Source organism: Lagenorhynchus albirostris, chromosome 2 (genome assembly GCF_949774975.1).
Source record: "Lagenorhynchus albirostris chromosome 2, mLagAlb1.1, whole genome shotgun sequence".
NCBI lineage: Eukaryota > Metazoa > Chordata > Mammalia > Artiodactyla > Delphinidae > Lagenorhynchus > Lagenorhynchus albirostris.
In genome coordinates, this window is record NC_083096.1 from 98275820 (window position 1) to 98300551 (window position 24732).

Consider the following 24732-nt stretch of genomic DNA (forward strand, 5'->3'; position numbering starts at 1 on the left):
TTCACCAGCTCGCTCAGCCCTCACCGCAGCCCTGGGCGCTGGGGACGGTTATAGATCCCCTAAACAGAGGAAGAATTTAAGTTTCTAAAAGTTACCTACTAGTGGAAGTACAGCTGATAAACGGTTGCACTGGAATTTTAACCAGGTGTCCTCAACTATGAGGGCTGTCTCCAACTGTGTTCTAACCAACACCGGAACCGAAGGAAACGGTTGAAATAGTTTTACAGAAATAGTGGGTGACTGAAGGAGTAAAGATAAACTGAGTTTTCCTAGTCTTTTGTCCTTCTGGTGCCGGGGGCGGGGGTAGAGAAAGCCTGGAGCTCAGCTGAAGCCCGCCTGTTTCCAGGAGCTCCCTGGCCCCAGGCAGGATCTTTTCTCTAATCCCTGCCAATAAAAATTTACATAGTCTAGGCCACTACCTGTTTTACCGTGTTGTTTAAAAATTAACGTTGTTAATTAACGCTGTTAATTAACAGTTGTCACAAGTGGAATATGGACTTCAAATTAAAGTATCACGATGTTAAATGTGCGATTACTGTGTTATGTAAGAGAATATCCTTTTCCTTAAGAAATATACACCGGAGTCTTAAGGAGTGAAGGAATGTGATGCATGCTACCTACTCTAAAATGGTTAGGAAATAGCATGTATGTATGTGAGAGGAGGGGGTTGAGAGTGATAAAGCAAAATGGCAAGGTGATAAAAAAAATAGTGAATTTCTGTGTGGTGGTTTTAAGATATCTTCACAAATTCAGTGATATTCTCTTCTGGAAGAGGAGGAGTCTAATTCCCCTTCTCCGGAGTGTGGGCTGGGCTTAGTGGCTCTGTTATCTAATAGGATATTGTAGAAGTGACGTATCTGACTTCCTAGGCTAGGTCATAAAAAGGCTCTGCATCTTCCCGCTAGCTTTCTCTTTTTCATTCACTCAGGACCCAAGTCTAGTGGAAACCAGCCGCCATGTCATGAGGACACTTAGGCAGCCTGTACTGAGGCCTTCCACCAACAGATATGAGTGAGTCATCTTGGAAGCCAGTCCTCCAGTCCTGCTCAAGGCTTTGGCTGATAGCAACCCATGCCAACATCCTGACTGCAACTTCAGGAAACCCTGAGCAATGCCTGCCCAGCTAAGCCACTCCTGGTTTCCTGACTCTCAGAAACTGTAAGATAAAAAGTACTCGTTTTAAGCCACTAAGCTTTGGGGTAATTTGGCACACAGCTATATAGATAACTAATACACAGGGTAAAGGGAGTGTATGTTCTTGGTACTATTACTGCAACTTTTCTGTAAGCTTGAAATTATTTTAAAATGTTAAAAAATAAATTTGATTGAATTTTCTATTTCGATAACTGACTAGACCTAGAAAACAAATCAATTTCCATGGAAGGGAGAAGAAAGGCATTTTAGCCTGATAATTCAAGTTACATGTTTCCTCAATAAGTAAACTCAACATTTGTTTTAAAATATTCTCTTACTGAAACTGACTTGAAGTTCTTTAGAGAAAGTAAGATGAGATAGATTTCATGGTTAAATCCCCAGGAGTTTGTTTTGGATGGATAGAGAGGGCTGGTAAGATCATTTATTGTGTGGTTACTCTGACCTTTTTCAAAATCATACTTCATCTAGCTGCACCAGCTTTATCATCCTTAACAACTGATTATTGTTTAGTCATTCAAAAAAATATTTGAGGGCTTCCCTGGTGGTGCAGTGGTTGAGAGTCCGCCTGCCGATGCAGGGGACACGGGTTCGTGCCCCGGTCCGGGGAGATCCCACATGCTGCAGAGTGGCTAGGCCCGTGAGCCATGGCCGCTGAGCCTGCGCGTCTGGAGCCTGTGTTCCGCAACGGGAGAGGCCACAACAGTGAGACGCCCGCGTACAGCAAAAAAAAAAAAAAAAAATTTGAGTGCCTGTAAGTGTCTGCCACAGTTTTACTAGACACTGGAGATACATCAATAGATGATATTTATGTACGTAGAGCTTAATTATACTGGGGGACAGAGTTATAAAACAAACACAAAATGAAGATAATTACAAATTGTGTAAGTGCTGTTGTAAAAAAGGTAATAAGAGAAATTTAGCATATATTGAATGTCCAGAATGTCCCAGGCATTGTGCTAGAAGAGCTGCAATAGTAAACAAGAGATGACTCTTGTAACAGACTTACTGTGCATATACTTGTGGCTTTCTGTGTGATTTGGGGTTGTGAAGATTCACAAACTTTAAGTTAAGAGGTTGATGTGTCAGTTAGGGTTCTTTGGTTATAGTCAACAGAAACTAGCATTAGCTAACATAAGCAAAATGGAGTGATTTGGAAGGATCCTGGAAGTTCCCAAAATTAATGAGAAGGTGAATAATCAGGCTTGAAAACAGGCAAGAACCAGTATTTGGAAAGTTCAGGAGAACACTTCATGAGGCACTTTGGAAGGGAGAGAAATCCCTTGGAGAGAAGGGCAAGTGGCTGAAGCTAAATATTCCTAAAGAAACAAGATTGTATGGCAGAATCCAATCCCCCCAAATGTGCCATTTATTAAAGAAACTGCACTTTACCATACAAACAGAAGAGGGCCTCCTTAACTATGAAACAGTCACCTACATTCTTTCACCCCTTCCTTCTGTAGAACAATCTGTTCTTGCTGATCCAAGAAAATCCTACATGTTTTACGAGGGACAGAAAAAGCCACCAAAACCCCATAAAAGGCTACTATAAAAGGAAAACAGAAAATGAAAACTTTTAAATTAATAGAAAATACTACCCTCTAGAAAATAAGAAGCAGAGGAAAACTATATACATCACTCCAATATGAATTAAATATCATTAAATGAGCAATTGTAGATGTGAAAGAATGTAACAAACTGTTAAAAACTCAATAGGAAGATGAGAGTTGATCAAACTCAGGCAATTTACTGAAATAGTAAAATCATCTAAAAAATGAAAACTAAATTACAGGGTTCCTAAGAGAGAACAGATACACATGAAAATGAGGAACATGGAGGAGAGGAATAAATCAGCTATAAGGAAAAAAAGAGAAAATGACATGGAAAAAATTATCTGGGCCTCCAGGAAAAAACAACAACAACAACAAACAAAGTTAATATTTTTTCCAAAGGGGGAAAAAAAATCAAATGGTGCCAGATTTCTTGACAATAACACCAAGCAACACAACAATGGAGCAGCATTTTCAAAAAAACTCAAAGTGTGAGCCAAAGATTTTATAGTTCATCAAGCTGTACTTAAAGTATCTAGGCTCTAGAAGAAATTTTAAACATGCTAGAACTTGAGGAATATTGTACTTACAAGCCCTCCTTGAGTACTCTACTAGAAGAGCTTCATCCAGCCAAGAGTTGATTGGGGAGCCTTCAGCTAAAGTACTGGTGAAGAGTATTAAATATACTTAAAATATATTTAATTTTATAACAAATGCAGGGACTAGGGTGAAAAAATAGTGTGTAAATGTTATATGTTCTAAAACATTTCGAATAGAAATAAGGCAACTAAAAAATATGAGAAGATGGAAGGAGTAGAATAAGTTCATTGGTTGTCACAAAGGCAATTAGATGGGAGTCAAAGAACATTTAAAACGGCAAATAGTAGAAGCTTAAACAAGCAAAAAGAGGTCTTTTATGGCATTACATAAAATGTTATCAGTAAAAAGGTAACCACTAGAACAGAAAACCCTTTCTAAACATAAAAAGAAATTTTAAAAGCAAGGAACACACTCCACATGGTGAAATGCAATAAATATAGCAATGTACACACTTTATTTTTTTAAAAGAAACACAGGAAAGATAAACTAGCAACTAATGAAAATAATTATCTATAGGAGGTGATTAGGAATGGGCTGGAGGCATAGGCATGGCAGCTTGGCTAATCTGAGTATACTTTTTATATAGTTTTAACCTTGAACCATGTAAATGCTTCACGTATTCAAAAGCAATAAAATTTTTAAATTAAATATGAAATTGAATACAAACAAAAACAAACTAAACTAGTTATATCACAGTGATAGCATAACCATGTAGAGAAAATAGTAATTTACATTAACTTTTGAACATGTACTCTCAGTGGGCTATTCTAAGGACAAAGAGAACTGCAAATTTTATTCAATATGTTTTCCATTAGTAATACTGGTATTGTAGTGCTGAAACATAAGCTATATAATAAAACATATAAGCAAATATGCTAATGTTACTCAGAACCAATATTTTCACTGTAAGAGAAAAGAGAGGCAAATATAAAATAAGAAAAAAGCTTGTAATACTAATTTTTAATTGTAAACATTGATTTAAATTCATGAACTCTTAAAAATGTTATTTCCTAGCTCTGCCCACTGATATATGGCTCATAAGTAAATGGAGTTCAAATTCCATTCCCCCTAAAAGGAATAGATAGGGCTCCTTGGAGAAATAGCTGATATTCCCCAGCTTTGGAACAGGACAAGTACGAGGCAAGTCTAGAACATATTGTTGTACCTGAAGCAAGGAGGACCTCAGAGACTAATGTGGTCATGTCTAACAGAACAGAAGCTAGCTTCTAGTGACCTCCACTGGCTACTGGCTTACAATATGAACATCAAAAGGAAATGTGACTGGGGAATTCCCTGGAGATGCAGCGTTTAGGACTCCACACTCTCACTGCTGAGGGCCTGGGTTCGACCCCTGGTCAGGGAACTAAGATCTCATAAGCCGTGAGGCACAGCTAAAAAAACAAACAGAAAAACAAAACAAAACAACAAAACTGTGACTGTAATTAGCTATAATGTTTACATTGAAGATTAAGGACAGTGATCTGGGGGAAAAAAAGAGGGCTTTGGGAACAAGAAAGGAGGGAAAATAGTCTTTTGAAAATAGAGGAATAGAAACTATATAATAAATGTAGAAGAAAATTAGAGAAAATACTACCCTAAAGAATACTAATTACTAAGGGGAGAAAATGACCTTTACAATGGAAAGATCTGTTAGTCACCACCTTGACTGAATGATTATCATCAATGAGACAATCTAGAATTATGTGTCTTCTAATGTGATACAATATAAAACGTAAAAGATAATCTGAAATATTCTTTCCCAAAACATTTGACCTGAAGTTAATCAAACCTACAGACTTTCAGTTTGAAGGAAATGCAAAGAATAAAGGGAACAAATCAAGGATATTGACAGATCATGGATGGATGCCAAGTGACTTACACTCTTCAAAAAGTCACATCATGGGGAAAAAAAAGCCATTGGAGTACAGGGAAGGATCTTCTAGACTAAAAGAGACAATCAAATAGAAAGTATGATCCTCATCTGAATCCTGGATCAAAGCCAAAAAAACCTGTAAAAGGTCATTTTTTGAGACAACTGGAAATATCTGAATATGAACGTAGGTGATACAATAAAATTAAATTTTCTTAAGTGCGATAATGGGATTGAATTTAATTAGAAAAATGTCCATATTTTTAGAAGTGTCCTGATAAAGCTAGTATGGCAAAATGTTAATTGTTGAATTCAGGTGGAGGGCAAATGGGTATACTATTATTTCAACTTTTATATACTTTAAAATTTTTTCAAAATGAGAAGCTGGGGAAAATTTAAATTAAAAAAAAAGGTCTTTTAACAATGCTTACTTTGTGAGTAAACGGAGATGACCCATGAATTTTTCAAAACTAAGCTGACAATCATAGCATGATTGAAGTCATTAAAACAGCAATAACAGTATAAAAACGAAATATTAAAAGCAAAAACAGGGGAATTCCCTGGCGGTCCAATGCTTAGGACCCCGTGCTTTCAGTGCCGAGACCCAGGTTCAATCCCTGGTCAGGGAACTAACATTCCGCAAACTGTGCGGCGCGGCAAAAAGGCCTTTAAGGTGAATGGAGACAAATATAAAGTAATGAAAATTTGGGGCATTATATATATATAACAGCCAAAGTAAGCTTCAGATTTTAAAAGTTTAGAATTCATAGCAGTATTCTGAAACAGCCGTAAAATGAAACATAAACTGACCTCTGTCCTTTTCTGTAATCCTATTAGCATCCAAGAAATATTACTGTTGCTATCGTTAAAAACCTGTTGAAGCAGCTTGCATATATTAGAAAAAGCACTTAGCATCATAATTTTTAATTGCTGTATTTACTATCCAAGCAAAATAGAATAAAATGGAACATAATAAAACTTCAGCCTAAAGGAGAAAACTTAAACCCTCAATTATTAGAAATTGTTTTTGTATATACAATGTTTTTTAAAAGAACAAACATAAACTCACATCCACAGATTTTGTTTAAAATATACAAGTGAAGTCTGATTTAACACATTTTAACTAAACCTTTTAAATACTTTACATTTAAAGTACATTTTTTTAGAGTGAATTTTCAGATGATTACCCCAAAACACTGTAACAGCATTCATTATTCTTTTAAATCCTCAGTAAGTTCAAGTTAAAAAAGGATGAACGTGTGTATCTCAGGTAAACTATTCCCAAAGGAGTATCATTACTGTTTGTTTTAAAGAAGTTACTTTTAACATATTAGAAACCCTAAATAAATGTAAATAAATGCATAAATGAAAAAACCTGATTAGATCCAATGGAGGGCTGATACTTAACCCCAATAAAGGATGACTGGAAATGTGGAGCTGTCAGTTAACAGTGAAGGCCTATTATGAGCCAAACTAAAGTGATGGCTACTGGTAATTTACAGTTAGCTCAGGGAGCACCCTTCTAGTTGCTAGATGGGATGCTGCCCAATTCATGAATCGTCAAAAAAGCCAATTAGATCTTCTAAATAAATAAAATTAGCTCAAAATTGTATGTTAATATACAGCACAGATTAAAATTTTATAAATTAATTTTTAAATGTCTTTAAAGTATTCCAACATTTAATAAAATTGTAATTAAATATCAGAACTGAAAACTAAATAAATACTACATATGCTACTTAGCACTGTATCTGATTATGTTTTTCTGCCCTTGAGTCATGTTCAGAATCATTTCACAAAATTTCTGAAATTAAAAATGACAATGTATAAATGTCTCCATAAACAATTGTCATTGCTTGTGTCATCCTCATCAGTTCAGAAGAATGTGTATGAGAGACGAATGGCCACTGTGTAAGGAATTTGGCCTTACCCAGAGTTCTGGCCTTTATCATCAGGAGGTCCCAGTGAGAGGAGTGTCGTTGTTATTCATATTGGGCTCCTCAAATCACATCTTATAATTTATGCTAACATGAGCCCGTAGAGCCTGATGTCAGCTAGTTCTCCAGGGAGGGTCAGGGCTGGAGAGTGAGTTCAACCATGTGTGCAAAGAATCTATCAATCATGCCAAGTAATAAAACTTCAGTAAAAATCTGAACACCAAAGCATGGGTGAACTTTCCCGATTGGCAGTACTTGCGTGTAGTATCATAAATTGTGGCCAGAGTATATAACGTTGTCTAAGACTCCACAGGGAGTGGACAATTGGAAAGGATGACTGGAGTTTGGACCCCTCCTAGACTCTGCCCTATGTGTCTCTTCCTTTGGCTGGTTCTAACTTGTATTCTTTCTCTGGAATAAATGTGATTATAATAGCTTTCAGTGAGTTATTTCTAGTGAATTATTGAACCTGAAGGTGAATTTGGGAAACCTCTGAATTTATAGTCACCAAGACACTCTACTATAGTACAATTTCAAATCTTTGGGATTTGAAATTCGGCAATTTATTTCCTCTGATATTTTCTCCTCTGGAATGTGTATGTAATCAATCCTGCTTTGAAAAAATTCTCTTTTTAAGAACAGTAAGAAAGACAATTATGATTACTAACACTGGTCACTATCTGTGTTGAACGGCAGTGGTATCTATAAGATTTAGATTATGAGGTGTATTTGCATAGCACAGGATTCAAGGATTTTGATATACTTTCAATGAAAGTATTACAAAAAAAATATTTAAAGATTTTCAGCTAGTGCTTCTGAGAAGATACCAAAGAAGGGTATACATTTTAATGCTGATATTATTTTAGTAACATTTTAAAACAGCATTTTGTACAAGGTTACTTCAGTAATAAAGGTGGAAATAAAATCCTTTATATTGCTTATCATTTGATCTCTATGCATTGAATTGATAGTCACAATAGAAACAATTATATTCAAATTATGAAGAAAACTGGGAATTTCCTGGCGGTCCAGTGGTTAGGACTCCGTGCTTCCACTGCAGGGGGCACAGGCTTGATCCCCGGTTGGGGAACTAAAATCCTCCAAGCCATGCGGTGCAGCCAAAAAACAAATATGAAAAAAATATATACTGATTACTGTAATTTCTTAACTTTGAGGCTAGCAAAGAGATAATTTATTTAAAGCAAAAAAATTTTAGACTGGTATCATCATACAGGTAGAGAAATTCTAACGAGTTTAAATAAAATCCAGTCTTTCATTCTAAGGCATAGGCTAGTAAAAAGGAAGATCACACACATGATAAAGGTAACTAGAGAGGTAGGGAAAGGCTCAGTGAGTCATTTTTGATATATAGAGAGGAAACTAATTCATGGTTAAGTCAAGCACAGGTGAACAGGGAAACAAGGAAATATAGGAAAAAATTTACATAGTTATGAAAATAATCTATTTCCATAAATCTACTGAATAGATAATAACTGGATACCAAAAAATGACAAAGAGAAATTTATCAATTAAAAAGCCATTTAACAAAAGACCAATTTACAGATTCCTTTGAATTATGTCCATAAAAAATTTAAATATACAAATCACAGCCCCAAACCCAAAAGAATCTTCCTAAACAAAGGAAATACACATATAGACAAATTCAGAATCCAAATCATTAAAAAAATAGTTTAAAAATCACAGTAAATTATATCTTATAATAAGAAATAAAAAACCAAAATGACAATTATATACAATTGTTAAAGTTTCAAAATTTCAATGATGGAGCAATAGTACCATAATTTATTTAAATAAGTTCTGTTCACTAATACTTGTATAATATACCTATTTTAATATTCTGTTAGATAATGGATTTAAATAGGAAATGTTGAAACAATGAAAAAATTGAATTATATTCTTAAAACATCCTAATTTTGCCTATGTGTCCAAAATTGTGAATTACAGTAATGTCCTCCAGAAAAGTCAGGTATTTGGTAAAGCAAGGCACATAGGACCAGGTTTTGATAAAGGTGCTTTTTCTTTGGTCCTATAATTACTTTAAATATGCTACATATCTGGGAGATCCTTAAGATGACTTTCGATATAGCATAAATAACTTTCATAAACTCTTTCTTATGTAGAGCATACATTCATATGTAATTAAATATTATGACAACGAAAGTGTAAATAAAATGAGTGATGCTAAACCCTGTTTTTAAAAACAAAACAACTCAGGTGACTATACAATGACATTTTAAAAGTCTAATAATTTGATATGTAGGAAAAGTGTATCAATTCTTAAGGATAGTTTGTATTACACTAAGTCTACTGAGCACAAAGTCAATTAATTTCCACTCAGATTCTGTCTCTTTAGATTCTAGTTTAAATATCAAACCACCTTTCCTTCTATGAAATTGTGACATTCAATATAAATTGATGTAAACATTTAAGTTTTGCATCTCTAAACTACATTTTCCACCATAAAAGTAGTCTACAATGTCTCTAAAAATCACTTATTATAGAATTGATAATATTACTGTGTTGATACATCTACATGTTGCATTTCAAAATTTTCTTCCAAAATACCATATTCTTAAGTTTTATAGAACTATCAGTTGGCACTCTTCTCCCATGAGTTAGCACATTTTTATAATGAACAAAGTAGTAACATGTAAACTCTAAAAAGTATAAGAATTTAAATAATCAAGGAGTCATCATTATAAAAGATTGATACAATAAGGCTTCTGGAGGTCATCAAAATATACAGCACACACAGAAGAAAACAGCATTATCTGTATATATGACATGATCTAGGATACAGGTCCACCTTCTCAAATATGATTATTTCTTTATGAATCACAAACTACACAACCAAATCTCTAATAACGTTTTCAAACCTACTAGAAAAGCAAAATATAAATTATGCCTAATAAAAGTTTGCTTTGCAAATAGACTATTTTGCCCTTTCTCAGAACTCTTGATTATATTTTATAAACTTTGGTGGGAATCTTGAAAATTGTGTTATTTTGGACACCTGAAAATATATTACTATTGTAACTAACATGTCTGATGTCCAATAATTTGCTGTATCATCTTTTGAAGTGTTAAAATTGAGACTAAACCTGAATTAACAATTAATTATGAATGCACACTGAATTAACACATAAGTACCCAACCAGTACTTCAGTGTGAGCTGAACATAAATCTTTATATTTAGTCTTGAATTCTGTGCACTATAGGATTTAGATTTCCCTTAGAAGTAAGTAATAAGATGTAAGCCTGAATGTTGTTACAGTCTAAAAACACCATTCTCAAATTGTGGTAAAGTTATTAAATAAATACTCTAAAAGGTGGTCACTGAAAGTCATAAGTCAGAGTTCCAGAAAGTTTGCTTGGTGCCAACTTGGAATCACCAGCAGATCAATTTAAAATACTTTGTGATTTTAAGCATTTTTTAAAACTCTGTATGGAATATATTAGGCTTTTGTCCTGTAGAGGCTAGGTTTGCCTCAGCAAAGTAACACAGCCAGTCCTAATTAGCCAATAGCCAACAGTTTGTAACATAGTATTTTTCAGCCAAATTTTGTTTAACAAAATCCATTAGAATTATATAAAAATATTTATTTTTTACAGATTTATACTATTAGAACAGGAGACTTTTAAAAATATATAATGTATGAAAGAAAAAAATAAATTCCTATACATAATAGGTAATTCTGTCTCTAGTCAATAATTAAATTAAACCCATATTCCAATTTTAGAAAGTATTTGTGCCCACCTGTTCATTTCTGCTATATTTTCTCTCCCTGAACCAATTTATTAAATAACTCATGTAATTTGCAATCTCAACTCCAGTGCTAATCAAAGGGAAAGGAAACCACTATTGTAAAGCAAAGCTGTGGCTCCTTCCTGGCAGCTTTTGTAGGGTCACAGAAAGGGAATTCAGAATTCAGCTGCCTCTCCCAGACATGCATCAGAGAATTCCTGGGAATGGTGGGTTTATGAGAGGCCTAGAAAGTTCTTCTGAGCAGCCTTGAATTTATACTTACAGTGCCATTTAAAATAATGTAATATCATGGCAATCTGGAATGTCTCCAAGAAAAGTCATTTTGGTCTCAATTTATTGACATCTGTACTACTATTTTTTTGGTTTTGTCAACAGTTGTACATTAAAAGAAGTTTTTACAGATCAATGAGTAAAATATTCATCTAAAAATGCTCTAGTTATTATACAGTATATGCTTTGATAGTTCAAAATTCTCCAAATGGAGACATTAGACAATAATTATTATTTTAAATTATTATGAGTATTTAAATTACATTTTAAAACTTTAATGGAAATTAACACACACAGAAATTTATTTTAAAGTAATATTAAGGATTTATCTGATTTACAGAAAAGAAATACAATTAAGAGATTAAGGACAAAACTCCATTAGTGTAAAAGTAACTGGCTACTATCTAGCACAGGAACAACTGGATTGCTTGCTTCCAGCAGTTCTGAAGCACTAAAAGATCTTAAAATGTAGATGGAGAAATAGATGTGTATATTTCTTTACATTAAATTTAAATATGAATTTTATTGTCTGACAAATCAGACCCAGAATGTTACTTTATCAATTTTTATGCAGTTGAACATTTGCAACATATAGCAATCTTTTGTTTAGTAATCTTCTGTATAAATATAAAAATCTGAGATACATGAAAATGTTTTTCAAATCATCCTATTTCTTCACAGCTTTATAGGTAATTATAATTTTCAAACTTTGAATATCCATGTTATTTGATATATCTGTACAGAAAGAGTAAGATAAAAAACATTTAATAAGATTAAATATATCTAATTTGCAAAATTGATGTCTGACATTTGTTGTGTGCTCTTGCAAAGAATGCATAGGATATTTCTGCAGCAATCAAAAACATAAAATCTTTTTAAACTCAGATTTCAAGTTTCCTCCAATAATTATTCTAATCCCTGGAAATACTTTCAAGTTTTGATTTCTTGATGCAATAGGCATTTTGTTACATATACATATATTTTATCCTTAAACTTTCATATTTTCAAACCATTTGAACATTATGATCAGATTCAGCATGATGATTTTTTTCTTAGAATCTGTAGAAGTCCTCTGTGCAGGATTAATGTTGAGATTCCTAGTGCACCATTGTGAAAAACCAGATAAAGACAGTATTACCACTATGCTTTAGTGGGATTTCCTGCAGGTTTAGGATCATAACCATATAGGAAAGTAGCTGTTATTACAAGGATGGCTCCAAGGAAAAAGACACTAAATAGATGAAGAAGAAATGAAAAAGAGAAAATCAGATTAAAAACAAAACAAGTTATATTTCTTTACTATAAAAACAAATATAATTTGGGACAAAATGTTCCAGTAACATGGCTAACAAATACTGAGTACTTACTACATTCCAGATATTTAGCTAAGTGTTTTACATGCATTATCTCATTTAGTTCTCACAACAACCTTATAAGGAAGGACTAGCACTGTCCTCATTTGTTTATATATGAGGAAACAGGTTTAGAGAATTTAAATAATTTGCTTAAAGTCCCACAGCTTGAAGTGGGAGATAGAATTCAAACTCAGGTATGTTTAACTCTAGAGCCAAGCCTGCACTTTCATCCACTGTGCTATACTGTAGTCTCCCAAAGCAAAGATGTATAAAAGGTTGTATTTCATCTTTTTTCAAAACCATTTTTTAAAATCGAAGTATAGTTAATTTACAATATTGTGTTAGTTTCAGGTATACAGCAAAGTTATTCAGTTATACATATATGTATATATAGTATTTCATTGTAATGTGCCTTTTGCCTATAATACATTGAATAATAAGAGATCTCGATTTTTTTAAAAATTTGAATATATAAAGGGAAAATTGCATTCTTTTCAAACCACAGTAAAGTTCAGTTTAAAATACAAGGTAGTAATAAGCAAAACTCAGGATTTTTATAGGATGTTTTACAAAAGGAAATAAGACTGAATGCAGGAAGACTTGGTTTCTTCTTTAGTTTATCTATCCATATATATAATATACCTTACTATAAACAGGAAATGAATTTAAACTGGTACTGGAACTCAAACTGAATGTAAACTGGAATATCAGTCTTAACTTTTAACATGTATATTCTTCAAAGTGCTGTTACAGGGACATGAATTAGTCGTGCTTTTACAGTTTTTATTAACAGTTTGAAATCACTCCCCTGCCTCAAAAAAAAAAAAAATGTTCTATAAGGGAAAAAGATCACTAATCCTTATTATGAGTTAAAGGGCCCTTCATAATATGGTCCTTCCAACCTTATCTCCCACACTCCACCCCACCCCATCTATAATTCAGCCACTCCATTTAGTGAACACAACATGCCTTTCAAGGCAGTATCCTTGTAGATGCTATTCCTCTGCCTGCAGTGTCCCTCCCAAGAAAACTGCTTATTCATAACAACTCAGGTCTTAAGTCTCCAAGACTAACTCCCTTAAGCAGAGTTACTCTATGGTAACACTTTATCACACTGTAGTAAATAATGTGTTATTTACATTCTGCTCCCCTGCTCAACCATGTGTTCCTCATTCATCATTATATTCCTAGTACCTAGCATATATAAGGAGCTTAATCATTATCTGTTATGGTAAATCTAGTGTTGACTTGATGCAGATGTGTAACTTTTCAAACGCCTTGAATACATATATACATATAAGATTAAGAGAACATAAAACTTCCTATAATGTAAATATCTTGAAGAAAATTACTACCACAGGAATATTGGGTAACTATTTAGGCTGCATAAGCTTCTGACTGAGCACTTTCTTTGTCAATCATTATGAGTTTCTCTTAACTTTCCAGAAATCTGGAATTGCATAGAATCACATGCTCAGTTGGAAAGTTGTCTGATCCAACTTTCTACCCACCGTAGGAACCCATTGTATGATATTTCTAACAGGATCTACTAGACCAGGGGTCCCCAATCCTGGCCTGTTAGGAACCGGGCCGCACAGCAGGAGGTGAGCGGCAGGCAAGTGAGCGAAGCTTCATCTGTATTTACAGCCGCTTCCCATCACTTGCATTACTGCCTGAGCTCTGCCTCTTGTCAGTATCATGGTGAGTTGTATAATTATTTCATTATATATTACAATGTAATAATAATAAAGTGCACAATAACTGTAATGTGTTTGAATCATCCGGAAACCATCCCTCCCCGTAAGGCTGTGGAAAAACTGTCTTCCACAAAACTGGTCCCTGGTGCCAAAAAAGGTTGGGGACCGCTGTACTAGACTATCTACTGTCAGGAAACCCCTGCTTCCCAAGCCAGCTATTTTTTAGGTGGTTCTGAGAGAAATAATTTTGTTAAGGAAAAAGCTATCAGAATTTAATATTTCAAGGATTTGAGCCTCCTCTTTCTAATGGAATTGTGTATATACTTCCATTGCTGCATTGATCATAGTTATAATTTATTCTCATGCCCGTCTCTCCAGTCACTGTGATCTCCTTGAAGATAGAAAATCATATCTTATTCAGGCATTCCTGTTTTTCCAGGATCTAGTACACTGGCAGGCAGACATATAGTGGACACAATAAATTTTTGATAAAAGAATAAGCAAGCCTAAATACAAGGATGGTAATACCAATAAGCAAAATAATGAGCACAAAAAAAATAGGAAAGGGAATACTGGTAATATATCAATAGAGATGTCTAGCAGTCAGTTGAAAATAGGGATCTAGAGTTATCTTCATAGAGAGGACAGGTAAGACATGGCAGTGGATGAGATAGATAAGAGAGTGAGTGAAGACTGACAGTTACCAAAGGAACAATCAGAAAGGCAGGTACAGGGGTCAGGGGTACTACGTCTGAAAAACCAAAAAACTTTCAGGAGGTGAAATGGGTATAACAAAGGAAAATATTATATTCACAATATAGATCATTGCATTTATTGGATAATAGAAGTTCTCCACAAAAGAAAGAATACATAAAGATGGAGGGCTTAGCTATCTATTTTAGGAAAAATAACCTGTCTTCTCCATCTGACTTGGTGTCCTATGCATATTCTCAAAACATTCATTCATTCAATAATAACAGTATCATTGTCTTTTCTCTTTTTAGCTTCATCCCAACATACCTTACATGCTCCCTCAGAAACATGGATTTACAAACACAGGTATGTAGCTTACTGAAAAACTCCTACTCTTTTGTCCCTCTGCTGGTTTACGTGATCATTTACTTGTTTTATTCCCTGCATGATTTGAAGATTTAAAGTTAACACTTTGGCCTTATTTGATGTTTTTTTTTTTGAAAAAGGTATGCCTTTTTAAGTTACCCTAAAAATATACAAGTTCCAAACATTCTCAAATAATATTAAAGCATGTAATTTCCCCATTTAATACGTAGGGAATAAAGCATCACTAAGACATAGGTGCTAATTATTACGGTTGTCTCAATGTAAGTAATTCATTCCCGTATCAAGTTAAAAACATAAATACTTTTAAATTCATGCCTCAGAAAAATTACAGATTTCAACATGCATGTCCCAGACCTATTGTCCAAGTTGCTAGAGAAGAACCAAACCATAAATGTTCAATATAGAAACAGAATGAGCATATTACATTTTTCTACTACCAAATTCCACCCACAATCCTATCTCACTCTCACTAACACAAATTAATTTTACTAACTGTATTAAAATTTTAAGGTCTTGAACATTCATTCAACAAACATACTGAGTATCTATTATGTGCCAAACTCCAGCCTTGCTTACTTATTATCAGATGGTGGTAAGTCTTCTGAAGACAGGAGGAAAGAATGTTGGAAGAGGGGGTGCTTTTTCTTAGATCTCTTGATAAAGGGATATTTGAGCCAAGATCTAAGGACATGAGGGAGTATGCCATGTGAATATGTAGGGGATGCGTTTTCCAAGAAAAATAGGGCAAGTCAAAGCCCATAGCAAAGAAGTTACAATAGCAAAAAAAAAAAAAAAAATTAAAAAATTAAAAAAAGGTAAACAAGAGGAAAGTAATATCAGGTAAGGATAGAAAGGTAGATAAAGCCAAAGCAGATAGGCTGTCGATGGTGACAACTTTTGAGTGACACAGGAAGCAATTAGAGGGTTTCTGAGTCTGATCTGATTTACACTGAAAAGAACCATTCTGGTTACTGAATGGAGAAAATTCAGGGACACAGGTGAAGAGAAGAAGCAAGGAGATAAGTCAGGAGACTATTTCCTTAATCTAGACGATAAATGAGGGTGACTTGGATCGTGGTGGTAGCAGTAGAGGTTGTGAGAAATGATCAGCTTCTGGAGATATTAAAAAGGAAGAATTGACAGGATTTGCTTCTGGATTAGAATGACATGTGAGAGAATAGTAAAGAGAAACTGACGACCTTACTTCACTAAGAAAATTTAAAATTTCCCTACATTTTAACTTCCTCCTATAAAGCTATCTATATCCATAGCTATAGAGTCTGCCTTCTCTGAGGTTACTGTGGATATACTGTGTTCCTATCTAAGTCAGAAAGGATTTTGGCCTAAGCAACTGAAAGAATGAAGGTGCTGCCACTTACTAAATTGGGAACCCTGACAGAGATGGGGAATGAGTTAGACATTGAAGAAAATGTCAAACAGACAATTAGATATAAAAGCCTGGAATTCAAATTTAAATTTGAGAGTTATTAGCCTATAGATGGTATTTAAAGCCGTGAGAATAGAGATCACCAAGGGAGTGAGTGCAGATATAAGAAGTCCAAGGACAGATGAAGAGAGTACTCCCGAAGTTTAGAGAATGAGAAGATAAGGAGGGGAGTGAAGTTAGAGGAAACCTGGAATCCATTAAAACATAATCTCATTACTCTGGGATTACAAATTAGTAATTGTAAAAAAAATAGAACTTTATTACACTTTACTCTTCCTCACTCTGTCTTCTCTCTTGGCATCCATGACACTACACGATCCTGGGTCTCCTGCCTCACCCATCATTCCTTTTGCAATTCTTTTTCAGACTATTCTTCTCCCTGCCACCACCTAATTGAATTTTCTCATGAGCCACCTTCTCTATATAAACAAACTATCCTCTTCAAGAATGTCACCTTCTCTCTTGGCTTTAGCTATATAAATTCTTCATTTAAAAATGTAATTATATGACTTATTTTATGACTTTTATGACTTATTAACTTTTAAAAATATGACTTGTAACTTTGGGGAAAAAAACCTATTCAGATCTATTGAGAAAATTCTGGCGAGCCAAATTGTATAAATTGCTTTCCAGTGTTAGATTTTTTTGCATGCATTTAGTTTGAAACCTTTTTAAAAAGATAGTTAAATGGGGGGCTTCCCTGGTGGCTCAGTGGTTGAGAGTCCGCCTGCCGATGCAGGGGACACGGGTTCGTGCCCCGGTCCAGGAAGATCCCACATGCCGCAGAGCAGCTGGGCCCGTGAGCCATGGCCGCTGGGCCTGCGCGTCCAGAGCCTGTGCTCCGCAACGGGAGAGGCCACGACAGTGAGAGGCCCGCATACCAACAACAATAAAAAAAGATAAATGAATCTTACTATATTTCTTCAAAAGTTGTAATAGAACAAAATTTTTCAGATTAGATCTTATGAAGGACTCTTATTTTTCTATATACTTTTGGAGGTTTAAAGAAATAGAAAAGAATACACTACCTGGTTGGTACGAAATCTTGTAGCCAAAAATAAGATATCAGTGTTGATAATATTATGGACAGAGAGGTTGCAAATCCTTTTAAAATGTTATCCGCATACTTAATAACAGCAGCTATTACAAGGCCTCCCAGTGCCTGCAGAAGTTTTAAAAGATTATTTTAAAAAATAAACATATATAAAACTGCTTTTCAAAATAATCTCAATGAACCTTCAGACTTTGTCCTATAACCTAATCCCATTAAAGTAAGTGATTTTTATTAAACATCTCATAACAAATGGACATATTATAGGTTTTGTTCAGTAGCCCCCTTATTTCAAAAGGTATCTGACAAAGTAACTACCAGCATAATCTGAAGTTTGTTATAATGGAGTTTGACCATATTATGAATAAAACATCTATCCTCATCCAATTTAGTAATTAAACATCACTTGTTCAGACAAATGTGGGAAAATTGGACACACTGATTAGTGAAATATTTTTACTTTTGATTAAAAATAAACTGTAACTTGAAAGTTATTTTACTAGCCTTTTAATAGCCTAACTTGGACTTCTTCCTCTAGTTTCTTCCCATTCTAATCTACCTTTCATTGCTGTCAGATTACTCTTCCTAAAGCACTTTAATCATTCTCTTTAAGAGTGAAGAATTGGGCTTCCCTGGTGGCGCAGTGGTTGAGAGTCCGCCTGCTGATGCAGGGGACACAGGTTCGTGCCCCAGTCCGGGAAGATCCCACGTGCCGCAGAGCGGCTGGGCCCGTGAGCCATGGCCACTGAGCCTGCACGTCCGGAGCCTGTGCTCCACAATGGGAGAGCCCACAACAGTGAGAGGCCCACGTACCGCAAAAAAAAAAAGAGTGAAGAACTTTCTACCAAATCCTTCTCAAATTCCAAATTGTGGCTACTTAAATAACAAAGTTTTACCATATCTCATAGTTTTGTTTTCTACCGAACCCTACATATCAGCTCCCAAGTCTGGGTTACCCACTTTCACTGTACCTCTTCAAATGGTAGAAGCTTTATGAGAGAAAGTCACAAATTATGCCAAGTGAGCTCACTACAGATTGATGTTTGAGTCCTGGTATTTCTTAGCAGTGTTCTCATTCCCCTATTTACTCCCTCATACCAACTGTACCAAACCTTTTAAATTTTTCTCAAGTCTTTAGCCCCTCTTAAGGAAAGAGAGCTTCCCTCCTTGAAAGGATAAAAGCCATCATACATAAACTCTCCTGACTTACCCTATCTCTACCTCAAATTTTCTCTGAATTTTCACTACCCTTGTCTCCTTTTCTCCTATATTAAAAATAGAAGTATCCTTCCTGCTTTCAAAACACAACTATCCTTTGCCACCTTCACCCATCCTCCCTAAGGGACCTTGTTTCTTACAGCTTCAAATACCTCTAGAGAAAGGCTTTGTGAAGGCAGAGACTTCTATCTTCATTTTTGTATCCTCCAGAGTGCTCAGTAAGTATTTTTTGAAGATGAAATTACTCAACCCTTGAATAATTTCAAGTTATAAGCCGAGGTAATTTGATAGGAGTACTCCAATATGTAACCAAAATGTAAACTATAAACTGTTACAGATTTAAATATCTAGATCTGCTTCTTAAGCCTGAAATAGCTGACCACAGACTTCCTGTAAAATGATCAGAACAGTAGAAAAATTACAAGTTATATTTGTCCTCAGCTTTCAACTTTTATTCTTAAACTTGCATTTTTGTTATGTTAAATTTAAATACCATAAAGTTCATTCATGATTCATTTTCAAATAAGTTTTCATTACAGCATTTAGATCAGTTCTATTTTAACTTCCCTGAATAAACTAGAGATAATGAGAGTACTGATAGGAGGGACCCTTCTTCCTCATATCAGTATATCATAGCTACTTTGATTCTCTATATTAAAATAAAATTTATTAGCATAAATGTAAGACTTTAAATGCTTTACCTGAAGAACAACAACTATCCAGGTCAGCCAGTTATACCCCTGAAAAAATCCATTCTTTGATACCAGTTCTCCATCATAAACATATACACCCATTAATCCAAATATACTCCCAAAGAAACCTAAAATAAAAGTAAAGTCTATGTCAAACATCATTTAGTTTGCCTGGAGAGATATTTTTCTATTAACATTCCAAATAATTTTAAACTTAACTTTTCCTTTTCAATAAAATTGGACTACTTTAAAATTTTTTTACTTGTATAATTATATAAACTTAAGAAAAGTATACTTAGTACTATATTATGACTGTAATATAGACATGGGATATATAAAAGAACAGAGATTACCAACTTTGGAGGACTGAAAAAATATAATGTATACATTCCAGGACTAAATGGCTCTCCCATTCAAATATTTCTAAAATGCTCACTTTTGGTGTATTTCATTGTATCTTATATCTTCCTATTGCTAGATCTAGATTTTCATATATTCACATTCATACATGCAGATATAATAGCTCAGGTATGTGGTCCAGCATTTTCCTTTATTTAGAAATTTTGGATGTACAATAATTAATAAACAAAAAATTAGAGCTAAGAAACAGTCAGCCATAGGCAACATCAGAATGTTGTAATTGAAGTCTCACTGTTAGGGAAAGTCAGCTCAGTGAGAGCCTGAAATGTGTCTTATTCACTGCTGAATCCCTTACTTCTACCACAGAGCTTATCACATGACTACTGGATCTAAGATTTCCTGGAGCAATCCTAAACTATGAATAAAGAAATGGATATTACAGGGGTCATCTCTTTGGGGCAGTCTGTAGTAAGATATGCAAAGAGTGCAGGGTAAAGCAATTTTTTATAAAGCCGCAACTACTCAAAGTATTCCACAGTGAAAAAGAACTAAAAGGGATGTGAAATGTTCTTTCTAAAATTTTATTTATGCCAACTCTATTATTTTAATATGTCTAATTTAGAACATGAAAATAATACTGGTATAATACAAAATCACAAAAATAAACACTTCCAAGGGTATTATTCATATCTTTTTAAATTATAAAAATAACACTTGATAATTTAAAAAAATGTATAGAGTACAGAAGAGTATACACATGTCAGTATGTACAGATCTACTGCATTCTTTCTATCAGTTGTGTAATATTCCATCGTACGGACAATAACAGTATGAAATACACATATAACGCCACATGCAACAAAATGTACTAAGTGCTTTATGTATGTTAACTCATATAACAACCCTATGAGGTGGACACTTCTAGTTCGTTTTACAGATGAGCAAACTGAAGCAAAGAGAGGTTAAATAAACTTGCCCAAACTCATGTTGCTGGTTAGTGATGGATTCAAGATTTTAATCCAGGCAGAGAGGTTTTGAAGTCTATGATCCATTTAATCATACTGATAATTTATTTAACCAGTGTTCTAAATGTTTTCTATTTTTTACAATTGTAACCAATGCTGAAATGAATAAACTTGGACATTTATCTTTGTTCTCTTGTATAAATATTTATATCTGTAGGATAAATTCTTATCCAGACATGGAATTTTTACATTAAAGCTGTAATTTATTTAAAATTTTGTTATATATTCCCAAATTGAGATCCAATAAGGTTACTTCAGTCTACCAGTTGCCCCTCCATATTCGCAGGTTTTGCATCCACAGATTCAACCATCCGTGAATCAAAAATGTAAAAAAAAAATTCCAGAAAGTTCCAAAAAACAAAACTTGAATTTGCTGGCACAGCAACTTATTTACAAAGCATTTACACTGTATTAGGTATTATAAATAATCTAGAGATGATTCAGTGTATATGAGAAGACTGCATAAGTCATATGTAAACACTATACACCAATTTATACAAGGGACTTGATCATCCACGGCAGTCCTGGAACCAATCCCCCACAGATACCAAGGGAAGACTGTACTCCTAGCAACCTAAGGTAACAAGAGTTCCTGCTTCTCCATTCTGTGGCTAATATTGGATCTTATCAATTAGCTAATCTTTGACCGTTGATGTTTGAAAACTTCTATACATTGTTTTGTTTTTGTAATCTCGAGTTCTATAACTTATTTATGTATCCTTTTCAAAACTTTGAGTTATTACCATTAGATTGTGTTATGAGGTCAAACCAAAGAATAAGAAATCCATGAAATACCACAGTCATGAATTCTGACCTTTCATTTTTATCTTAAAATTGAGAAAATTTGGGGTAACTCATACAAACCTGAATATTTCTTTCTTTTCTGATATTTGCGTATTAATATAAATAGCTGACATAAGTGCTTAGGCACTAATAAAGCACAAGGCACTTTATTCTAAACACTTTACGTGTATTATCTCATTTAATCCACATAGCAACATATGAAATAAGTACCATAATTAAGTATATTTTATAGATGAGGAAGCAGAGAGGAAGGTTAAGTAAGTTCTGTAATGCCACACACGTGGTAGGTAATAAAATCAGGATTTGGGGCTTCCCTGGTGGCGCAGTGGTTGAGAGTCCGCCTGCCAATGCAGGGGACACGGGTTCGTACCCCAGTCCGGGAAGATCCCACATGCTGCGGAGCAGCTGGGTCCATGAGCCGTGGCCGCTGACCCTGCACGTCCGGAGCCTGTGCTCCGCAACGGGAGAGGCCACAATGGTGAGAGGCCCATGTACCGCAAAAAAAAAAAAATCAGGATTTGAGTGGTCAGACTACCAAACCAAGAGTTCTTAACCACTATGCTATAGATATACTCTTTCTGAAATGGTGAATGCTTTTCAAGTCTGAACTTGCCTTCTAGACAAACTGAACAAAGGGAAGCTAATTTAATTTTGTTTTCAAAAATATTTACCTTGACGTTCTTAAAAAAAAACACGATACATTTCTACAAATTTTGCAGAGAAACAAATAAATACTATGAGATAAAATGAAGGTTCAGTCTGTTTGTCATCATATTATGTGAAAACAGCTGAAAGGATGGACTTTAATCAAATTTTGAAGGTTTGTCTTAAAATACAGGCCATTAGGATTACAGACAATTCACTGTATAGGGCCTGGAAGGGCCTGTTATGACTGCTATCAGGAAACATGGTATAGCTATTAAGCTGATGTGAAGAAAAGAGCAGTGGCTTCAAAGAAAAAAACAATGGTTTCAAAGATGAGCTCCAAAGTCACAGGGACAGAGGCTTAAAACAGAACATGTTGATTTGCAGTTGAGCTGCTTCTCACATGTAGCATCTTCCAAAATGAATATGACAAGAATACTAAATTCTGAAATCTTTGTATGAGGAGTTAAATATTACAATACTGTATACAAATAGTTTAAATATCTATTCAAAGGCAATCTCTTTTTTCTTTTAAACTATTCACCTTCAGTTAGAAAAATGCTGTAGTATTTAAAAGCTAAAATGTAACAATTTGAAATAAAAAAGCATAGTAAGATTTTAAAGAGACAAAATTTCTTCATTTCAAACTTGCTCCATTTAAGTATCTATTTTTTCAGCTTTACTGAGGTATAATTGATAAGTAGAATTCTAAGACATTTGAAGTGTACATTGTGGTGATTTGATATACAACATGGTGACTGTAGCTGATAACACTGCATCATATAATTAAATTTACTATCTTTTTTTGTTTGTTTTTTTTTTTACTATCTTAATCTCTTTTTCCAGGAGGAAAATATGTTAAGTTATTTGCAACATCTGTGGAAAACACAGCAACCAAAGACAAAGGCTCCAAATGGTGAGGACAGAAACAGGCTTCATACATTCTCATGAGCACAGACCCAAAATTCCATATTCTTGAAAAGACATTCATTTAAAATACAGTTTTTCAAAAGGCAAAAACCCTGACAGATATTTGCATCAACAGCAGCTTTTATAAAAGGTTTATTTAATTAAAGATACATAGGACTTCCTGGCAGTCCAGTGGTTAAGATGCTGTGCTCCCAGTGTAGGGGACACAGGTTCAATCCCTGGTTGGGGAACTAAGATCCTGCATGCTCTGCGGTGTGGCCAAAAAATTTTTAAGAAAAACAGGAAAACACAGAAATCTTTAAACATAACAATATAATCCTTTAAAAATAATATTAGAAAACATTTAAAACTTACCAAGTTGAATGTTTCTTATCCACACTGATTGTTTGGTTTCTTTTAAGATTTTCTCAAAGTAAACCCCAGCAAAGCCACTTGAAAAACATGCTGTGAGAACTGCCATGAGGCCTACAAATTGTGAGCCAGCTGAAAGTTCCTTAGAATTAAGCTCTTGAGAATCTGAGGGCCACTGAACAAAAAGAAAAAATTGAAGTTTAATTCCTATAATATTTTACAAAATACACATTTAGAGTCCACTCTTAGACCTTAAGGTAAAAATACAGCCAATACCATTCTGGGGGATTGCAGAGAAGAGCTTTTGAAAGAAAAACTTAGAATCACTTTTTTTTTCCCATAGTGATATTACTGTTGTAATTTATAATTTCAAAAATACCCTAAAAAAGAGAACAAGTATAATAAACGCACAGATGCACAAAATAGCCTCCACAAGCAGTTCAGTTGTAGAAATTCAGAGTGTGAAGTGTTGGAGCAGCAAAAATGAGTATGGAGCTGATGTTTCATTATGGAAGGTCCATTTCATGCTAACCATTCTGAGCTTTATTCTGTAGATCAGTGTTCCTAAAACTTCACTTATTTCCCTATCATCTTCATGGTTTTTGTCAAATGTATGTTCTCCCTAAACTATTACTTGATATTTTAATTTAAAATACCTCACTTTTCTTTCTTTTTTTTTTTTTTTAAAGAAGATGTTGGGGGTAGGAGTTTAGTTATTTATTTATTTATTTATGGCTGTGTCGGGTCTTCGTCTCTGTGTGAGGGCTTTCTCTAGTTGTGGCAAGCGGGGGCCACTCTTCATCACGGTGCACGGGCCTCTCACTATCGCGGCCTCTATTGTTGCAGAGCACAGGCTCCAGACACGCAGGCTCAGTAGTTGTGGCTCACGGGCCTAGTTGCTCCACGGCATG

At 34.5% G+C, this 24732-nt stretch overlaps 1 protein-coding gene across 2 annotated transcripts in view; it reads right to left on the reverse strand.

Moving 5' to 3' along the window:
- Positions 1 to 7922: 7922 nt before the first annotated feature.
- SLC35A3 (solute carrier family 35 member A3) overlaps positions 7923 to 24732 on the reverse strand; it is a 34975-nt gene continuing 18165 nt past the window's right edge. Inside the window, exons 5-8 of one of the 2 annotated variants that reach the window (XM_060139514.1) lie at positions 23825 to 23996; positions 19716 to 19834; positions 17774 to 17907; positions 7923 to 12397 (exon numbers count right to left, since the gene is read on the reverse strand). In XM_060139514.1, coding sequence (XP_059995497.1) covers positions 12307 to 12397; positions 17774 to 17907; positions 19716 to 19834; positions 23825 to 23996 — 516 coding nt within the window. In that variant the 3' untranslated portion in view covers positions 7923 to 12306. Of the gene's footprint in view, positions 12398 to 17773; positions 17908 to 19093; positions 19405 to 19715; positions 19835 to 23824; positions 23997 to 24732 lie in introns of those variants that run through there. The other variant, XM_060139516.1, reaches the window with a different exon arrangement.